The sequence below is a fragment of the Oenanthe melanoleuca genome, chromosome 2, assembly GCF_029582105.1.
Source record: "Oenanthe melanoleuca isolate GR-GAL-2019-014 chromosome 2, OMel1.0, whole genome shotgun sequence".
NCBI classification, from domain to species: Eukaryota; Metazoa; Chordata; class Aves; order Passeriformes; family Muscicapidae; genus Oenanthe; species Oenanthe melanoleuca.
Window position 1 is genome coordinate 98,064,747 of NC_079335.1, and position 21,537 is coordinate 98,086,283.

A 21,537-nucleotide genomic window follows, 5' to 3' on the forward strand; every position below is an offset into this window, starting at 1 on the left:
AGCTTGAGACTACGTTCTCTCATCCTTGTCCCTGCCTGCCGGGGACAATAGTGGCACCTTGCTCCCTTTATTTCCCGCTCGGGCGCTCTGGGATCCCCAGGCTCCGAGGGCTCGGGAAGCAGAGGCGCTGCCGGGCAGGATCGGCCCTCACGGCTGTGCCCGCCCCCGCAGCGACAGCTCCCGGAAACCGGAAAGAGGGGAAAAAATAAAAAATAAAATCCAAGTAAAACCCCGCCTCAAAAGCGCTTCCTTTTCCGCCCAAGCCCCGCCCCGGCGGTGGAGTGACGCCCTCGGCAGCTCCGTGCGACGTGTCCCTCGGCCCGCGGTGAGGGCGGCTCGGCGGGCCCGGCAGTCCCCGGGAGACGGGGACCAGGGATCAGGGATTGGGATGGGGCCGGGCGGTGGGGATTGGGATGGCGCCGGGGATGGAGATTGCGGGGACTGCGGCAGGCAGGGGGCGAGGGGGAAGGGAGCGGCTGGGGACGCGAGAGAGGCCGCCATCCTACCGGGAACCTCCTGCCAGCGCGTTAATTAACCAGGGATCCGTGTGGATTGACGGGAGCAGATCCCTCCGGTGGGTGTCCTGCTGCGGGAGGGAGGCTCGGCCGCAGCGTTCTGTCCGTGCTCCAACCCCGGCAGCGTTTGGCGTGGGGGTCTCCGCACACCGGCGCCTCCTCTTTATTTAGGAGACTTTGGCGGTGTTCGCAGAAACACGGCGACGGGTCATAAGCTGAAAGCCGAGCTGATGTAGCTGTTGTTCTCCTCTAACGGGCTGAAAGGCATAATTTTCCATATCTTTTTCTTTTGCAGTCAAAAATAGGCCCTCGTGTTTATTTACTGAAACAGTGTCTTAATTTCTTGCAAAGTGGAAGTATTGTAGGTTGGAATATGACACTTTAGGTTATCTTAAGCCTTTAACAGATTTTGTAGGTAACTGCTACTTCAGTAATTAAAAAAGTCTGGTTTTCACTGTATATGTGGAACCATCAATGCTAAATGTGTCTGTCTTTGCAGGCAATCATGGATCAGGTTATGCAATTTGTGGAACCCAGCCGTCAGTTTGTAAAAGATTCCATACGACTTGTTAAGAGATGCACCAAGCCTGACAGGAAAGGTAAAGCACACAACAAACCAGCACGATCCTTATTTCATCTTGTATCTTAGCACATGCCTTTCCATATGTCACTTCTGTTGATTTGTTTGCTGTGGATGTTTCTCAGCTGCCAGTGTGAGATTTAAACTTGAGCTTTAGTTGTCCAAATGTCATTGTGTTCAAGGTTCTGCCTGTAATAAACTTGAGCGTGTTCTTTTCTGGTAGGCATGTGAGTGGTAGGAAAATTCACCTTAGGAGAGAGGTTAAGGAGCTGAAATTCATTGCTCCACAGTTGTCAGTCATTGCCTGACTGGGGCAGGAGCAATCTCGTTGGGAGTATGGAAGAGGAGGTTTTAGACTAGAGAGGCCCCAGAGAGAAGCTGTAACTAAAACCAGAATGCAGCTGGTCTGCCTTAATGAAAGCTACAGTGCTTTATTCAGGTGAACAGGTCTGTGACTTAAGTTTGCTATTGAGATCTGTAAGGAACTTCATTCCTTGTCAGACTGGCAAGTTTCTGAGGGGCTGTTGACTTTCTTAGTCAACTTCATGGTTGCTGTTCTAAACTAATTGAAAATATCCCAAGTACTCGATTTTTGCAGAGTCTTACAGTGCTGTCCTCTTGTGACAGACATAAATACAGATTTCCTATTTCTGATGCTGTATTAGAGATTACTTTCAGGGCTTGTAGGGATGTAAAAGAAACATTATGGGATAAATGTTCCGTGAATTGTCATTGTAAGTATTTTTGATTCTGCTTATTTAAAAATTCTTTGTGGTCATTCTTTGTGGAAATCTGCATCTTCTCTCTGAAAATCTCATCTGTCTTCTGAAAAAGTGGATTTATTCCTCAGCATCTGTGCAGATTTTGAAGTGTTTCCAATGTTAACATGATTCTGTAAAGAGAGATCTCTCCTTTGGTCACTGTAGTGCATGTCTGTATACATACATTAGACTTCCTGACAATTTTTTTTTTTCAGAGTTCCAGAAGATTGCCATGGCAACAGCAATAGGCTTTGCGATAATGGGTTTTATTGGTTTCTTTGTCAAATTGATCCATATCCCAATCAACAATATAATTGTGTAAGTGGAAATGGCCTTCAATTTCACTGAATTTTTACCTGTTCAGTTTTAATAGAGGACATTAGTGAGCCCTACAGGACCCATGTTGTTTTAGTGTCTGTGCATTTCACATGTTAGTGTAATATGACAAGTATTACTTGATTCAAAGCACTTTATGAACAATGTTAATGAACTTTATGTTAATTTAGCATGCTGCAAAGTATTAGATTCATAGTTCTTAAGTTTTTTTCTGAGTATTCTGCTTCAAAACTGAAGGCCAGATATTTTGATTTTCAGTTCCTCAGTGTATGTTTGACCATAGAACATTTACCTTATTTGGATCTTATATAATCTTACTGTTTCCAGTTTATAATTTGGGTATCCAAAGTAAATGGATGGATGGTAACATAAAGAAAACTGAAAGGGTGTGCTGTAGGATAACAGGGCACAGAAGAAAGTTGGTCTTGTTTCATTTACTGAGTGCTAGATATGTTTGAAACATCGTTTTATGTGTAACTGCATCCTATAAAATCCCTTTTGGAATGAATGTTACATCATGAAAAATTTGAACTTCAAGTTGTCTGGCACCATGGTACTGACTTATTAACAGTACCAGTTAAAACTCCTCATATACTCCAGAGCTGATGTGATCCCTTCTCCAGTACTGGAAGAGGTTAAAGACCATTCTGTGTTCATGATGTGTGACTTCTTACACCTGTAAGAGTGGTCATCTAGGCCAGGAGTGTTTGAAAATGGGAGATAAGGTGTAATGGTTGTCCTAACCAGGCAGTGGTGGGAGGATAAGTAAGGCTTCAGGTGGGATCACTTGATCACACTTCATTAGTTGAAACTGATTGTTTTGTTCTCTCAACAGTGGTGGCTGAATATTCATCATGAAGAAGACAGTTGTGACACCTGCAGCAATGATTTCACAGCTTTAATTTGTTTGATATTAAACAAGCTCAGTTTGGGTTTTCAAACATTCTTGTCATCTTATTTCTTTCTAAAGTGTATGTGATCATATCTGCCTGTAGACCGGCTTTTTTTTTTTTTTTTTTTTTTTTGGGGTAATAGTAGTTTTTTCAAGTGGGTTTTACTTGTTTTGTTACTTCTTTTAAATCATAGTAGAATCCTTCCGGTAGGAAGTAAGCTTGGAAGATCTCTAGTTCAGTGTCCTGCCTGAAGCTGGGTCAGTGTTGCATTCTAAGGAGGTTGCCTAAGCTTCCAAGGGGGACAGTTGTGTGATCTCTCCTCAAGAGCTGTTTACAAAGCAGTAAATTAAGCTGTGGAACAGCATTGTTCCAGTAAAAACAGACTGCAAGAAAACAACATTTCTGTATCCCTTCAAGTGGTATTGTAAAAGTGCATGGGAATTCCTGTCACTAATTTCTGGAATCACTAATTCCTTTCTGCATTTGGAACTCCTGCTAGGTTATAGTATATACTTGACTGGAAAAAAACTTTTGTCAAACAAAGAAATTACATTGCCAGTCCTTATTCTGATGGCATAATTAAAAAACCCAAACATAATTGATTACTGAGGTGTACCATTTGAAGATTATTTGTCAGAGACACTGAGCAGTCCTTCAGCAAATCCACAGCTTGCTCACACTGTTGGATAGAACATACACCCATTTTGTCTCCTGTTCTGTACATAGAATCATAAAGGCCCCTGCATGTTGACCTGGAAGTTTCCATTATTTTAAATGATTACATATTTTGATTTTAAGAACTAAGCCTGTAAAAGCTGTGGTAGATACAATGCTCTTCCTCCTCAGATTGAGATTGACATTTAATTCACTTCAAAAATCTTATTGTAAACATTTGGTATTTGCAGAAGGTACAATGATACTTTCTATTAGAGACTTCAAAAGCACTTAATACTGGGACATCTGATACTGGTATTACAGCAAAGCTGAAGCTTCATCAGTACACTAACTTGCTTCCTAAGTAGAAAAATTCAATTATTATTCTTGAGAAATCTTCACCAGCACCTACATATGTTACGAACCAGGAGAGAAAAATGAGATTAGTTAATCTTAGTGCTATCACCTTGTAATACAGTTATACTATGTGCAACTGGGTACTGTATTTCCTTTTTGCAGGAGGGGAAAAATAGTTTAGTATTGGCATAAAATACTTTGTAAAAGTAGCCTGGACTAACCAGATAAGCAGAAGCAGTTTCTTTACATTCATTTCAGTTTGTGGCTGGTCATGCATCTTCTGATTAAGTAGTGTGATTTACCAGAATGAAGTACTCTATTACTGCAAGTAATTTTGATTCAATCTCAAGTGACTTTTATTTCAGACTTGTTTTTCATTCAATACAGAAGATCAGTGCCTGCTTATATCTTGCAACAGCTTAATTCTTACTGTCTTAATTCAGTGAAATATTGTAGTAATTAGAATTGTGTCAGATCAGAAAAGGCAGCTGTAGCTGATTCTATCTCTTGATAGCCATTGTCCACAGCAAAGGTCTGTCTGTCTCGATGGTCACAGTCCCAGAGTTGTCATAGGTGTTGGAAGTACTGACAAGTGTTCCAAACTTCAGCACCTGGTTAGCTGTGAAAATAAGGAAGAGACTGAGTGGTTCTCTACAACAGTAAAAGGACATCAGTGCATTTGTTTTGAAAGACTACTGCTCCCACAAAGAACAAAAAAGTAGCGGATTAAATCTAATCCAGACAAACATTATCTAGTTAGAAGGCTTGTGTGAGATTTTTTGATGACCTGAAGAGGCAATAATAAATTAATCCCCAAATTAACAGTTACAGTTTACAGCAGATTATTGGCAGTTTGTTGGATAATCCTCAAGAGTTTCACATCTGGAAATTTTTATTTCATTAGGAGCAGTTCAAGTACTAGTGCTAGAAAAAGTAAAACAAAGAAGATCTTACTGTAGTTCCAAACTTGGGATTTGCTTTAGCTCAGCAACAAGCCTATAATCTTTTAAACCAGAAACAGTTCTAAAGTAAAGGCCAGCAATTAAAAGTGATACTATTTAACAAGCTTGAATTAAGGAACTTGCATCTTTTCCTCTATTGCATGTGAGGTAGGTGCTCCTGTGCAGTAGAAACCAGGTGGCATTACTGTAACAAATAGCAAACCATTCAATTTAAGTTCTACCTTTAATTTCTTCCCTTTTTGAGATAGCATTGTTTTCCTGTTGCAAACATCACCTTCTTCAAAGGCACTCTAAAACTACTCAGTTCTGTGGTAGTCCTTGCTCATGGAAAGGCTTAGAGAACTCTTAATAGAATTCTAATGGAGTTCAAAGAAGTCTAATACTATCCTTTGCTTTAGCCTGTAAAACAAGCCAAATGACACTCTTACCCACTGACACCTTAGAAAAACATTTCCATGGAGGATACAATGTGAGCTGCAGCTGGGGAGGACTGTTCTGGAAGATCAATGAAGTCTGTGTGACCCATCAGAATTGCCAAATTGTGCATTGATACCAAAGTAAAAATCCTCTGGATTTTCTATTAAGTGACCCACTGCGAAGGACGTGGTCAAAATGAGTGCAAAACAACTTAGTAAGCTCTATTTTGTCATTTGCACAGGAGATGCATTTTCCAGTGTTGGATGTGAATGCTGGTTACTAGGGTGTAGTGCATTCCTACAATGCATGCTACACTGTCTACCCCTTGCTGGAAGTTGCACAGGAGAAACTGGTCTTGCCAGGCTCTATGGCTTTAAGAGAAAAGACATTCAGATAAAAGCCAGGACATGTAGCTCAGTCTCTTCTGCCAAATCTGTGCTTGCTGCTGGTTATTCCTGCTCCTACGTTTGCTATTAGCTTGAAGTGACCTGAAGAGGAGGTTTCAGCTTTGAGCTGAATTTGTTGAAATGAGAGAGTAACACCTCACTTTCATTACTGCAAATGGAAGAGTCCTGCCATTTGAAGTTCAGGAGCTGGGAGCATAACTGCAGCACAGTGCAGAAATCTGGCAAAGAGAAAAGAAAAAAAACCCCAGTACTACTGTACTGTATCAATTGTGCACCTAAAATAAAAGTGCTAGATTCTGTCAGGATGCTTTTGGACACACAGCAGCACCAGGCAGGCTCCTAGACAAATGCCAGGATGAATGAGTTTTGGTGTCTGCCTTTGGAAGGCACAGCAGAGGCCACAGGGGCTGTGTCTTGCCAGAAAACACAGATTTCACCGTTTGCAGATAAGTAATTTAATGCTGAGGTAACACATGGGTAGAGTTCCCTGAGTAATAATACTCCCAAAATACTGTGTTATGTGCTGTGGTCAAGCTATGAATGTTTCCAGTCAGTTTTAAGTAGGAAAGAAGCTTAAATACTTTAAAATATTTGCTGACACACAAATTACCTTCTTTTGGTTACTATATATTGAAACGTGAAGGGGGTGGGGAGGAAGAACTTTGTTGATAAACTGCTGTGTAAACCCACTCATTTAGTATCATTTATTGCTTCTTGCTCAAGACTCAGAATAATACTTAATGTTTCACAGCTTTGCATATAAAATAATGGCTCTGCAGAAGGCAAGAATTAACAACCACATGGCAGCTTAATGAAACAAAATCTAAAGCCGTATTTCTTAGTGCATAAAATCAAGTGAAAATGAGAGCCTTTTTTCCCCCTTTTTCAATAGAAAATTCTTGCCCACTAGATGGAGCCTTTAATCTTTATCAGGTTTTCTGCTGGGCAAGGATCAGTGTGAAATGCTGAAATGGAAAAATGCAAAAACTATGAAACAGTACTGCTGATTCACGTGGCTCAAATGGAACAATTCCAAGCACTTGGTTTCACAACCAGCCAACATTTCAACTAACATAATTAAAAATGCATGTTTTCCATTCAATAAATGAACAGTAATTAATGTGAAAACCTAGGTTTGAGCCGGTAAAGGAAATAAGAGGATATACAAACCTACTGCTGCCAGGCAAACTTCCTGCTGTGTCATGCATTCTGATGGAAGTTTACAAGGTCAAAGAAGTGGTAAGTTTTATCAATTCACACCTGATCTGTTCCCTTTTTTAACAGTTAATTTCAATCTTACTTGTTAAGTCCTAGCAAGAACTTATGTCTTGGGGAAAAAAATAACCCACCTATTACAACACCCATTTTCACTACTGAGATTACTTTTCAAGGAAAACCACCTTTTTATTTTCTACTATTTATTACTATTTATTTATAGTTTCCGTAGAATTGGGTACCAAATCCAATTTTAATAAAGGATTCCACACTATGATTAAAAAAAAAAAATCCAAACCACAGAAACCCTGGAAATTCTATAATTTTCTAATTAAAACAAATCTTATTTTGGATCATTGAAATAGTAGTCTCTTGTTTTTTGTGAAAACTTTAAAGGGTTGATTTGGATAAACCCGTAAGTGATTAACTGAAATACCCCCCCAGCATTAGAAGTTTTGTTTAGTGCTTTGGTTCCAGTCAAACTATGTTTACTGATAATGGATTGCTGATGAGAAAAATACCCAGCTCCTCAACTGTAGCTATACTATTTTTTCATTACTCTCCATCTATCAAGTCAGCAAGGACTTCAATACTAAAAGCAAATGCTGTTCCTGCCAATTTTTGGAGGGGGAGAAAAAAACCCCACCAATATCCCCCCGCCCCTCCCCTCAAAACTCCCCACCCAACAAAATCTATCATGTGGCAGTTTTTTATGGTGTGCCTCATGCTCTTATCAGTAACAAATTTCATTCTGATGGAGTGCAGCATCCACTGTCTAATGAATTGCAGCATCCACTGTCTAATGAATTGCAGCATACCACTTATTCACACCTAAACATGGACATGGAGAGGACTGACTTTGATGAGGTAGTAAAGGAACATTTCTCCAGCAGTTTTTGTTTTGTTTAGATGGTGTTTCAATCTGCCAAGGTTTGAGAATGTTGGACATAATTTAAGAGAAGAAGACTGAGGTCGATGTAGGTGAGCTTCCCAAAGGAGCATAATCACAAAGATGATTACTTCTTAGACATCTGTTTTGCTGACCAAATTACATGACAGAAGAGATCTCAGTAATCACAAGACTGGCAATTTCCACTATTTTATTGCACTTATTCTGATAATAAAAAAAAAATAAAAAAAAAATTACAAATCCTAGGGTGCCGTATGAAAAATGTTAATCTTGGAGGTAAAATTTTGAAAATCCATCTTATTGATGCAAGAACAACATTTGGAAATGTTAACAGAATGCACCCTGTAGGTAATTAAGTTACATAAATAATCAAAAATCCCAAACCTAAAAAATTATTTTAAAATCTCATCCTATTTATACTTCTACCACAGTAGGGAGTTATTTTTGAGTGGCTGGTACATAAGCCTTGCTTGCAATCCTTGTGCTGCTGGCTTTCAGCCTGGAACCTGAGAAATAATGTGGTTATAACTAGATTTGAGGTCATCATGTCAAGTGCTGCAAAAACACTCTCAACATCAGGTCATTCCTCTTAATGATTGTATTAATGATCTGGTAGACTTATAATCTCTTATTGTACTCTTTAAGACACTTAAGTTCAGTCCAGAGAAGACAGGTTATCTATCTATCTAAAAAGATATATCAATTTTTTGTTTTGTGTACATCTTATAAGCTGCACTTATGCAGTGCTTGAGGGAGGCATGTACAGAGAAAAACTTCATCCTAAACTTGTGATATATGGCAAAACCAAATCGTGTCAGGGTCTCATTCCTGTTGCCACAAATGACTAAGGATGAAATGCTATCATGTTAAGCATATCCCACATAGACACTGTGGCACTTATACTATGCTTCCTTTTCACAACTGTGTGTCAATTACTTCCTGAAATATGTAAAATCACACCTTGCTGGTTTCCACCACTGAAAATAGAAATAAGGAAAGGAATATAAGCAGATTGGCACTGCTGGCATGGATGTGGGGAATATTAAAATAATTAATTATTAATTAAAAGCTGTGTTATAGTGAATGTAATCCTCTTCCCCCTAGGCAAATGCTGCATCAAAATGATAGAAAATTAAGATCAATAAGCTGAAACACAAGCTAAAGTGAAATATTGAATCACCATTTGGTATCCTATTACGGTCTGGAGAGGATTTCCCTGAAGTTCTGCTAGGAACAAAAATCTGCATTTAAATGGAGATACATTAGTAATGCATGAGCTAGTACTTTGCAGGTCACCCCGTGTCTGCAGAACAGCAGCATTAATTTTGCTATTTAAAAAGTAGTTTGTAGACTGATTTTCCTTTCATTCCTCCTAGGTTTACACTTGTGGTTAGGCTGACTTCACTGGAGTTAATCTTGATTTACACTGATGGATACAAAGGAAAAATTGGGTGCTTGATCTCTGTGCAGTGGGAACTGCAAAACTGGAAGTTGCAAATAGCAGTAATTTACAATAAAGCATGAACTATTTTCAATACTGATACAACAGATGTACCATAAAGGCTTGCTGAGTCTGCTGGGAGGGGCTGACTAGCCTGGTAGTCAGATTCCCTCACAGCCCAGGGGAGTTTTGAATAAGCAGAAATTGCATTGGGCATTTTTTATAACTATTGTAACTTTGGGTACCTGCTTTTGTGGCACAGAACAATGGTTTTATAATCTCAATGCATTCATACAAGCAGACTTATGAAAGCATTGAGAGGATATGGGAGGAAGGGGGGCCAGCAGGCAGAGCCAGGTGGCTTTCCCACTAGTTCAGGTGCTGGCAAAGACTCTTGGCCAGGGCTCTGCAGCACAGGCCTGCCTGGCCTCACATTGGGGAGAATTTAGGAGGTTACAGAAAAGTTACAGGCTGCCAAAGCTTCACAATTTCATTTAAAAAAAGAAAAAAATATATTAACAGAACTGTGTGTTCTACCCTGGATAGAAACCACCCATGTTAAGAGAGCCTTCAGAAATGCAAATGAATGTCAGAAGTTTTCAAATTTATTTCCTGCATAATTTTTTTTCCACATATCTTTTCCGGCTTTGTAATAATGGTGGTACCGTAAGAATAGCTTGAAGTCTTCCTGTCACATCACCTGCTTGGTGGCAATTTAAAATGATTAGCTGATAAAAATGATGCTAAGAAAGACTGCTTTCTACACTAAGGTCTCTGCTGCTACTGCTGCTTCACCAAGATCAACAAGCATCATTAACTGTACTGCTATTTGCAGCATTTTAGCACTACCAACAAGATGTGTTTCTGTGTTTGTTCAAAATCACATTAGTGTCTTAATTAAAGGGGCCTGGAAAGTTAGACAAGGAAACTCTATATACTGTTTTCAGTAGTGCCTTTCTGGTCTAAATGTGATAAAGTCATAAAGGGAGTGGTCTAGCAAAAACATAAATATAAAGTAAGTCAGGGAATTAGCTGCCTGGAAGACTATTTCACTAACCTAAAGGCAAAGCCAGGCTATGAAGTAATTTTAACAATTGAGTTTAGTCAGTAAAAAGTAGGCGTTTACTTAATTTTTGATGCCTTTCACTGAATTTGTATAATGTTTCTCAAACTGCTTACAACTCTTAGGTGCTGTACAGGTGACAGGTACTATTAATAATAGTGTTAGAGCACTGAAGAAACAGCTGCAGAAATAAAATGTAGCTTCAGTTTGACAGTCACTGCTGTAGAGATTTTGCATATAAACTAGACAAAATAACTTGTTGCTATTTTGGTCTGTCTCTACTTCATGTTGTGAGATAAAGAACCCTATTCTCATGAGAAAAGGGCAAGAGTAGTACTGAGATGCATCAGCTAATGAATTGTCTTACTGCTAACTTGTCCATAAGACACCTCATGGCACACATCATCCTATTATGCTGTCATCTTTAGAGGCATTACTTAGTCACACAAAGCTGAGGATGGCAATCTGGTGCAACACTGAAACCTGAGATTAGCTAAAAACAATGGTGTTCTGTCACAGCATTTAGGTCTGAAGCTCTGGTTTGACATGACAGCAAAGAACCTAAAAATAGTTGCTATTTTGAAAGCTGCTACACTGTCAAGTTGATATAATGCATGTAGCAGTGAAATCTACTGAATTTGTTGAGAAGAGTATCCAAATGATCGTAGCAATTGACCACAGACAGTGGTGGAGAAAGGACTGAAATTCCCCCTACATTTCTTATGACTCGGTTGTTGGAGACAGGAAAGAGATGGGAAGAGGAAGGAGAGGGAATCTTTTCCTCAATCAAATCTCAGGGCTAGGTGACTACATCCATGTATTCAGGCTTTGAACAACATAGAATTAGAAAGTATTTCACAACCAGATTCAGGACTGACCAAGATCAACAATTCACCTCCAGCTACAGTCATTTTCCAGTGCTTCATATAGAAATTTTAAAAAAAGTTATCTCACAAGCCCCTATATATCCTTTAACAGGTTTTAAAGTTTCATATTAGTTAATCAGATTATTAACATTAACAATGTTAATTATTGTTCTCATCCATTCTTTGGACTCCTGATAAATCCTGTCACATTTAGATTACTATATCTGCAAGAAAAAGCAGTAAAAGAGAATTTTGAAACACATTCATAATACAAGTTTTTCAGCTTCTGTATGCATACCATTGTTCCCATCATTTGCAAAAATGTGCAGACACAATGTATCAATCAAACAGGTGAAATACTGGTATATGGATATTTGCTCAGGAAATACCTACACATGTTGGGTGAAATGGGAATCTCATTCAATTGCTCCATGGAGGAGAACAGCAGCAATGCCTTAAATATTTCACAACTGTCTTGGGCAACTGCTTATATCACCTACCACTGTGTAGGATGAGTCCCCAACAGCAAGTCTCCCAAGAATTTAGCACTTCTCTGCTTTCTGTGATGGGGATATGGTTTTCTTAAGAGACTTGATCTAAAGCCAGTTCCTAGCCAGCCCTGAAAAACAAATTTAAGCAGGCTATTTTCCTGCTGGAGCAGGCTCCTGGCAGGGATCTGTGCTGGACCCTGGAGAGGAGAGCCCATGCTGGAGCAGTGTCCTGGCAGGGCTTGTGACCCTGTGGGGGGCAGCATGTCCTTGAAGGACTGCACCCTGTGGAGAGGGACACACACTGGGGCAGTTTGTGAAGAACTGTAGCCTGTGGGATGGGGTCCCAGAGAAGCTCATAGAGGATTGTCTGCATGGGAAGGACCCCACACTGGAGCAGGAGAAGGACTCCTCTACCTCTGCAGTGGCAGAAACAACTTGTGATGAACCAGTCATAACCACCATTCCATCTCCCTGCACTGCTGGTGGGGATGAGGTAGAGCCTGAGAATGGAGGAGAACAGTGTTTTTGAGAATTATTTCTCAATATCCTGCTCTGATTTTTTTAGTCAAAAACTAAATTAATATCCCCAAGTTCAGTCTGTTTTGCCCATGACAGTAATCAGTGAGTGTTATCTCCTTGTCCTTATCTCATCTGATACTATACTATGACTATATTTTCTCTCCCCTGTCCAGTTTTGGATGGGAGTAATAGAAAGGCTTTAGTGGGCATCCAGCCAGGGTCAACCCACCACAGAGGGGTCCAACACATTGCATATTTAAACCCTTCTCCTACCCAGTCCAGCTCCCACCAGAACTGACTTAATTCACAGCTGCTCCATTCAGACTCCTGGGGGGCCCCCAGGAGCCCCACACTCTCTTGACCACCAAAGAGTTATTTGCTCCAAGACCTCAATCGAGCTGCCGGACCAGAGAGACTATTGAACTGTGCCAGGATCTGGTGCTCCTCTGACCACAAGGCAGCAAACAGCTGCCTTCACCTCTGAGCAATGGTCAAGGTGCAAAAAAAGACACATGCCCTGCCACACTGAGTCCCAGGACAGCTGTTTGCATTATGGCTTGCTCAGGGCAAGGGCATTGCCAGCCTTGAAAGAGAGCTGCAGCCCCTCTGAGCTGCTAGCACAAATAACAAACCTCAATCAAATTAAATCCCTGACAAACAATTTTATTATGCAAGCTTTAACAGCGAATGGCACCATTTCCTAACCGACTTTTATGTAAATATGGTATTACATTTACACAAAAAAATGAAGAGAACAAACTGAATTGTTCATCCTTATGCACAAAAGGCACCACTAATAAAGCAGCTGTGCTTTTGTCTAAAACATTTCTCTGTAAGGGGGTAATTATTATTTAAAAAGCCCCACACTGATCTGCTCCTGACAGCTCACAAGGTACGTGTTCATCTACTTGCTCCCCCTGACAGCTGAGCTATTCTAGGCACACATAACTAACTAATAATGACTACTATACTTCTGATTGAAAAGCAATTCCATTTATCTTTACCCTTCCTAGCAGCACTGCTGCCTTTCAATGTTGGGGTGGGTTGCTGTATGAAGTTTCTAAAATGTGGTTATTTTCACCCTTACTATTGCTATGCATTACTTAGAATTTTAGATTGCTCTGCTTTCTTGAGAAAAAACAATTAGACAAAGATAGCATCACCCTGAGGATGAAGCGAAAGCAATTATTTCTGTTACAAAATGTCCCCCTAGATCTGCATGTGAACAACTAAGCTTTTTGATTTTAAATTTTATTACTTTGACTTTCTGTTAACAAATAATTAATATGATTACTAACACCCTATGTATCTCTAGTGTCTATACTATTTCAATTACAAAACCATTACAGCCACTTTTAAAATCTATTTCATTTATCTTCAAACTTGTGTCTTAAACTTACAACATTTGTGGACACTCATGGAATTGTGGCTCCTCCAAACTTGCTCACTGGAGTCCAGCACCGTTTATGTGTTGCAATCCTTGAGACAGAACATGAGATTCAACAGGAGACTGCAAGCTACACTGTTTATAGTTCAGAGGCACTCAATGGATTAGATGGCTCGCCATGTCCTCCAAACAATAAAGGATTGCTTTTGAAACAGTGCTGCCCATTGTATCTTTCAATCTCCCTTCTTTCTAAGCTTTAAAGTCAGCTTTAAAAAAAAAAAAAAAATCCAACAAAAATGTAACTTATGACACAGCCCAGCCTGTTTTAGCTAGTATTACCCACTTCTTCCACTCCACCCAGCATTAGAGCCCTTTGCTTCAGGAGGGCCATGGGAGGGGTATCTGCCATCTCTATGAATCAGTAAGTCATTGCTTATGGCTCATTTAATATTCCTGGCTGTTTGCTTTCACAGTGGTTCTTTTGGACATGCAAGGTTAAGATTTGTTATCGAGGCTGCTGAATACAAACAGTTCCCATATAATGTTTGTCCCAAAATGAAAAAAAGAGATTTGTCATTAGAGGCAAGCCCTAAGTCTCATTGACTGTCAAAAACTTCATTCAAGTGGAAAACTTGCTACTGAGAATCTGTTAGCTGGCTCTGCACTCTCGAAAAAAATCTGATTGATTTCCAATATGAACAGTGCTCTTCATATTGGTGTGCTTCCTCCTCCTGACCTGAAAAGCCTTTTTAGCCCTGCCCCACACCCTCTTCTCCCCTCTGCAAACTGGCTCAGCTGCTCATCACTGACGTTCAGAAACATGCCATGCACTTCCAGCCCCCTGCAAGGATGCAGTGGCTTGGGTGATCTTTTCTTTGGCTTCTTCTTCTCTAGGAGGAGTGCCTCAGCAGGGCTGTAGCAAGCTTTCTGCCTGGGCTGGGAGGCAGGATTCTTCTGCATTAATCACACAGAGCCATGTCAGGCACTGCCCAGGCCAGGTGTAAGCCCTTGGACCTAAAATGCAGAGGCAGAATGCACCACTAAATTAATGTAGTACTACATGGTGCAGCCAAAGACATTAAAGTTTTAAGAGTGCAATTGATTATATGTAGCTCAGCTTTCAAACACACTGGTCAAGATGGATTGCAACAGTCATGCCATGGCACAGTGATGCATGTCAGCAGGCTCTCAGTTTCACTGTACAGAGGACCTGACATTGGCTTTTAACTTACCAATAAACTACCCTAACACACTGCAGGAAGTGTGAAGGAAAAGGAACTACAAATCCAACAGTCACATGTAAAATAAAAGACTACACCAACTACACTACAGCTTGTCTGCTGCCAACAGCACTTGGTGTTAAAAGAACATGATGGCTGCAATTGCCAAGAAAGGAAATATGCCCTCAAACAGCCTATGTTTTTAGGCTCATGGAGCTTCCCTATGGTAAATCTGTCTTTAGCCTGGAATGTTCCTTATCTTACCTGAAATTACTGTCATCTTCAAACAAAAAAAAATTACAAAAAAATTTGTAATTCCTCATTAATTATCAGTGTCTGTGGGGTACTGTAGGAGAAACATTCCTACCAGCACCTAAGAAAGCTATCTTTCTAAATTATATTTTGAACTCAAAATCAAAGTGGTGAGACACTGGAACAGGTTGCCTAGAGAAGTAGTGGATGCCCCATCCCTGAAATGTTCAAGGCTGGGTTGGATGAGGTTTTGTGTAACTTGGTCTAGTGGGAGGTGTCCCTGCCCACAGCAGTGGGGTTGAAACTTAGATGAACTCTAAGGACTTTTCCAAACCAAATTGCTCTATGATTCTATGAAATATGATTGTACTTTATTTGACATTACTTTTCTCATCCTGGACATTTTTCATAGTTTTCACTTTTATTTTGTTTTGTTTTGTAGTCACTTCACAAAAAATATGCTATTTAGCAGAATTTCATTGACATAAACTATTTCACTGATTGTTTGAAATAACTAGATGTGAAATACATTTTTATTTTGTAGATATGGAAAATTTTGCTGAAAGCAAAATTATCTCAGAGGAAAAGCAAACTTTAAATTGCTATTACAAATTTCTATTAGTTCTGGAAACAATGCTAGCAACTTAAATCCCTCTTAAACTGACATCTTCCTTAAAAGTATTGAAAAGGATAGAAAAAATACCATTTCTTTGCTGTGCTATTCTAAACATCCTACAACACCCAAAAACCACTCCATCTCTGATGTCTATGGGATTACAAACTAAGCAGGAATCTCTAAGAACATAGTGACATATCTGAAGATTCATTCTCAGATATTTCAACCAGAGTAAACACTTTATAAGTTTAAGGAAGTCTCAAAGCAAGAGAGACCTACAGCTCTACTCCACCTCTTGGAAGATGTGACTATTGGCACATATTCTTGATGTCATAATTGTAGAAGGATATTGTTATGTATCACTACCAGACATCCAGTGGCAAGGAAGAAGTTGGTGTAACCCTGAGATAACCCTCAGAACCGAGAGATGTCTCATGCAAGCTTTGAGCCCCATGTGAAGCATGGTGATCTCTGAACACATACATCTGCTTTGTAATTTAAGGCATGGCTGCCTATCACGAGGCATGTCTGTCCCAGAACAGGCAGCACTGCTCTTCTAGAAACAGTCAGGCTTGTTTCAAGACCATCAAAATAATATCTCATGTGTGCCCACTACAAGGCAGTCTTCATGAGACCAAGGGAAGCACTTCACCATGAAGCTCAAAATCAGGAAGAAAGTATGGTAAGAGCTTAGAGCTTACTGGAGGGTGGGTTTAGAAAACACCAAGTTAAACACCAACACTTCCAGGAAGAACTGGAGAATCTTGCAAGTTCTGTACAGAACAGATATTGATGAGCCTTGTAGCACTGAGGTCAGGACACAGCAAGAGGTTTGTTACATCACATGCAATAGTAGAACCTGGATGATACAGATTCTGAAGGGCTCATTATAGGTACTTAAGCATAAAAGAGACCAATAAAATATGTTTAAATGCTCTGAGAAAAAATGTAGTTATACAACTTCTACTATCATTGGCAGCCAGGGAGATGGATCTCTGCTGCTCTGAAAGGGTATCCATAAATAGCCATAGCATTCTCCAGCACAGCACAGGAACTTTAAGGAAGGCCAGAATACTGCAGGAAGCTCTTACTCAATTATACCTGAAGTCAGCCAGCCATGAAGGATGCCTTACACAAGTCTCACACAAAAACTATACTGGAAATGGACTGAGGGGTTTGAAAATAATGTTTCAGAACAGAAAAGTCCCTCAAATCTATCATTTTGGGACAGGGAAGGAAAACTACCAAAGATTTAGCAGTAGAAAAAACATGCCTTAGAAAGCTTGCCTTGCTGTGGCTGCCTAAACTCAGTAAGTGCAGCTCTGTTGCTCACAGGTGAAGAAGTTTTGCTGCCTCTCCAGAATCATGGACTTCAGGAGTCAGAGGATGCTGAATGCAACAGTGTAATTTGCAGAACCCAGAAGGGGCAGTATCACTGATGCAGTGTAATGAGCTGTTTCCCCCCTCCCTGCTGTGATTAATGGTGTGGACAGGAGGTCTGCTGGCAGAGCTCTCACAGATTCTGGCCCTGGAGGCATGGCCTGCATAGAGCACCCTGCAAATGCCTGCAGCAGAGATTGGCAGGCAGAGGCAGCTCTGGGAGCCCTTGTCATTGTCCAGTTTACTCCTTCCTGAGCTCCTCCAGATTGCACAGTCTGTGCAGCCTCTGGGAAGGCAGCTTTAGAGTTGGCTTGCTTGATGGAAAAAGCTGTTCTTCTTAATGCATATGATGCAAAGTAAAGTGACAATGACTGACAGCTAGGGGAGAAGAGGAGGGGAAAACTGAGTTAAGTTGGGAATTATGTGAAGAAATAGAAGGGAGAAGGAAAAAAAGGAGAATTCCTCATTACCACAGGATGTGTACAGTGGGAGAGATAGGAGTTGCTGGGTTTTATAATAATAATAATCATTATTAAAGTCAGTTAAGTTGACACAAGTTTATGATGATATAAATAGCACCTCAGTGATTACTGGATGTTTTTCTTCAAAATTGAATCTTCCCCAAACAGAAAATAATGAATAAGTGTAGGAGGCTGACAGTGTACTCCCCATCACATTTGTGAACAGGCTTTGTAATGTGAATATAAACACCAGGGTCTAGTCCTATCTGCACTTCCACTGATACACTGTGCTCCTCAACTATACATTTAAGGTGAGTCAGAACTTGCCTGCCAGCTTCTCTTCTCCTTCTCCCTTACACTGCGGAGTCAGTTGTAATTTTTAGTGAATGATGCAATTACATTGCAATGTACCAGGCAATGTACTGATGCTTTAGTGCTTTTTGAGTTTGGGTCTGAAAATAGAAGAAAAGGCTGTAACTAATTCCATCAGGGTTTTTTTTACTTTTTATTTTTTATTGAAATGGAAGCTGAAACCCAGAGGAGCTTCCTTCCACTAGAAAAATGAACTCAAAATGTGGAGTCTCTCACTTTTTTGCTTTAGGAGATGGTACATGCCCAAGAGACAATCCCATCTTAGTTTTTATCTTAGTTTATCTTCAGCAGACTGTTAGGTTCTGGACCACTGGCATGGAAAGCTGAAATCATGGAGGAGAAGAAAAAGGAAGGGGCAGAAATTATAACAACTTGAAGACACTTGTGGCAAAACTAGAGATAACAATATATATGAAACAGGAAAGGGGTTATTTGAACAAACCCCAACTGGCTCTTATTCTTAGTTATGAGTAAAAAGACCCTTTTCCAGAGCTCCAGAAGGCATGCTAGAAATCACTACTCATTGTTACCATTTGGAAAGTGTTACAAGTGTCTCTTAAGAATATGCCATACTTGCATTCAGCTTTAGGGAACTCCCACCATTAGCAAACAGGTTATGCTGCAGTTTTCCTCCTGCTGCATATATGCAAATAGGTCAGTACAACAAAGCTATAGGAGATAAGGTTAGGAAATCACATGCAAAGTACTTATCTGTCTATCAATACAGAAACCTTTTCTTCCAGAACAAAAACAAATGGTTTGGGTTTTTTTTGTTCAAATCCCAATCTTCTACAGTTACTAATATCAGGCTACTTGCCACAGCACACTCACTTTGATATAGCTTTAATATCAGTATTTTAACAAATTCTGTATGCTAAAAGAGTGAAACATCTCCTTAAAACCTTTTAATTGCTAAGGGGACCAATTTCAGCATATATCCCTCTGAAAATCCTGGAATCAAACCTCTGTAATCCAGGGTCATCTCTGCAAAAGATCTGCAAGTCAAGATGGGTCATGGCAGGTCAAACTTTGAATATATTTCCTGCTTTGAAAACACCTGGTAGGTGTGTCTACCATTCCTTAGGGATATGGGGTTCAAATAGTACAAATCTTCAGGCCAGTTGAGTACACTCACTACCATGTTCAGGGACAACTGCAACTGCAAGACACATGCACACATCTTTAGGGTAAATTCATATCTAATTTGGACCTTATCAACTCAGTCGACTTCACTGTTCATTTCTGCAGGTTACAATTCAGAGAGGAACTAAATCATGTGCTTAACCTAAGCCCACGACACCCTATCATAGAAACCTCAGTGCCCAGCCTGTGCTGTACTGAATCAACATCCAAAGAACTCCCTTTAAAACTTCTGGCCATGTAACATGATGGAAAAAAGACAGAAATTTGCAACCTCTCCCAATAACATATGGACCCTGCAGTGTCTTTAATTCTTGATATAAAAAGCTTTACATTTTGGCACACACAAACTCCAAAACCAAAACACCTTTGCTAAGAAAGATCTAATGTTCAAAAACTACTCAGTCTTGACACTAGATGGGCTCCTTCATTTTTGTTGCAGCTTCGTTATGAAGGAGGAAAGTTTCTTAACTTGTCACATTAAAACAAAATTGGGTTGATCTGACCCTAGTGACAATGAGCTGATTCTAGGAGCACATGTAAGTCCCTTGCTGCTTTCCAAGAAATAGTACAAGCAAAAGTTATCTTTACCCAATTTCTCAAAATAACACCCCTTTTCTACACATCCACTGCTAAAATGAGAAATGTATGCTTAGAAATTCATCCTATGAAGTGTTCAAGACATTCTGATGGCTGCAATTTGTCAACATAAATTACTGTACTTCACAGCAATGCTCCTGTCATAAGAAAACACCATGTGCCCTAAATTGTCTGCTGCCCTCACCAATAATCAGCCTACTTTTTAAGATCTAGAGATTTGCTGATAAAGGACACCTCAGTGCATACAGCGACAAAAAAAAATTGGGTTTCATACACATCACTGGAAACGTCCACACACTGCTCTATTAATCTTTATATTGGGGTCATTTTTCTCTTGAGATGTGGTAATAGATTACTTCAAGAGAAAATAGGGAAGAGCACCCAGACAGGGGTTTACTGAATACTAAGCAAGTTTGCCTCCTTCTGTCTTGGCCTAATCCTAAAATATATCTAATGGGCAAAGCTGCTGTTTACTCTGTAGCAACCAACAGTGATGCAGAAGTAGCACATGATATTTAGTGTCACCAGTCTGCCCCTGCATCTCCTCAAGCAGCCTGTGCCATAAGACCTAGCACTGCTCCTCTTCCCTCCATGATCACAACACATTTTGCTGGTTCCAGCATCATCACTCACCTGCCCAAGAGCTCCATACCCAACCTGCTTTGCACTTCTTTTTTATTTTCTCTGGGAATCAAAACCTACTCTCTTCTGGAAAAGCACTCCCTGTCTTTTCTCCTGTGGAGATTCAGTGTCTCAGTTACAGCATATAGACAAGATTTTCTCTACCTCATTCCTCAGTCCCTCTAGATGAGTCTCTGCATGGTTCCAGACCTTGAGCACCATATTTAATATTCATCTGTTTCAGGACATTTAAAACTGCATGAGGAAAAACATACATGAAAGTGCCTGGGACTAAATTATGAAGTGCAATGGCCTCATGTTCTTCAGCACCTTTGTCAGTCTTGATTTTTATAGTATTCTTCCCATGTATGAGAATTGTGATTGCCAGCAGCATAGGAAATACCTACCACTGTGTTTAGAGGCACACTTCTCCATCCATGAAACAGAAATTGGTGAGTGCCCTTTGTGCAAATCACAGAATTGTGAGTTGGAAGGGCCCCAGAGGGATCAATCAAGTCCAACTCTCAACTGAATGGCCCATCTGGGGATTGAGCCCATGACCTTGGCACTAATTGCATCATGCTTGCACCAAATGACCAAGAGCAAATGTTATGCCTTTGCTCCTGAGGGTACAGTACTGTATCCTTGGAGGATCCCTGCCAGATTCCTACTCTCACTGTTTCATCCTTCAGCCAAGGAGATGGTCCACCAGGGTGGACAAAAAGAATATGGGGCTTCACCACTCCTATTCAGCTGAACTGCCTCTGAGGCTGTGGCTAAAGGTATAAACTAAAATTAGTGCCAAGCTGCTGTGTGGAATGCCAGCATCCAGCCTGCCTCTGAGATGGCTCAGGAACCCCTGCACAGGGAAGGACAATTCAGTGGTCTAATGCCACCACTGCTGAGCATCTCTGCAGCTCCTGTGGTATGTTTGCACCTCCAGATTTGCACTGCATCTTCCTCCTTCTAAGAAATCAATGTAAGATTTTCTGTTATTGCCCATACAAGTTTCCCAGGACACAAAGAGCTTTTAAATGATGGCTTAATGTCTTTAAAGTTTTAGGCTCTGCATTATCAGCTAGGCAAATCTGTGGAAAGGGT

At 40.3% G+C, this 21,537-nt stretch overlaps 2 protein-coding genes across 7 annotated transcripts in view; one reads left to right on the forward strand and one right to left on the reverse strand.

Annotated features, from left to right (window-relative positions):
* Window positions 1-245: 245 nt before the first annotated feature.
* SEC61G (SEC61 translocon subunit gamma) lies at window positions 246-3,133 on the forward strand. 2 transcript variants are annotated; one of them, XM_056483745.1, is made up of 4 exons: window positions 246-325; window positions 1,015-1,114; window positions 2,072-2,174; window positions 3,028-3,133. In XM_056483745.1, exons 2-4 carry the CDS (start codon window positions 1,021-1,023, stop codon window positions 3,035-3,037), a joined length of 207 nt encoding a protein of 68 aa, XP_056339720.1. In that variant the 5' UTR covers window positions 246-325; window positions 1,015-1,020; the 3' UTR covers window positions 3,038-3,133. The 2 variants fall into 2 exon arrangements, with proteins under 2 accessions (XP_056339720.1, XP_056339719.1); XM_056483744.1 differs by lacking the exon at window positions 246-325 and having other exon boundaries at window positions 996-1,114.
* A 1,301-nt stretch (window positions 3,134-4,434) lies between these two features.
* The window catches only part of TPK1 (thiamin pyrophosphokinase 1), a 297,778-nt gene continuing 280,675 nt past the window's right edge, over window positions 4,435-21,537 (reverse strand). For 2 of the 5 annotated variants that reach the window (XM_056483738.1, XM_056483739.1), the window contains 2 exons: window positions 6,023-6,100; window positions 4,435-4,715 (listed from right to left, as the gene is read on the reverse strand). In XM_056483738.1, coding sequence (XP_056339713.1) covers window positions 4,597-4,715; window positions 6,023-6,100 — 197 coding nt within the window. In that variant the 3' untranslated portion in view covers window positions 4,435-4,596. Of the gene's footprint in view, window positions 4,716-6,022; window positions 6,101-21,537 lie in introns of those variants that run through there. The other 3 variants (XM_056483741.1, XM_056483742.1, XM_056483743.1) reach the window with 2 other exon arrangements.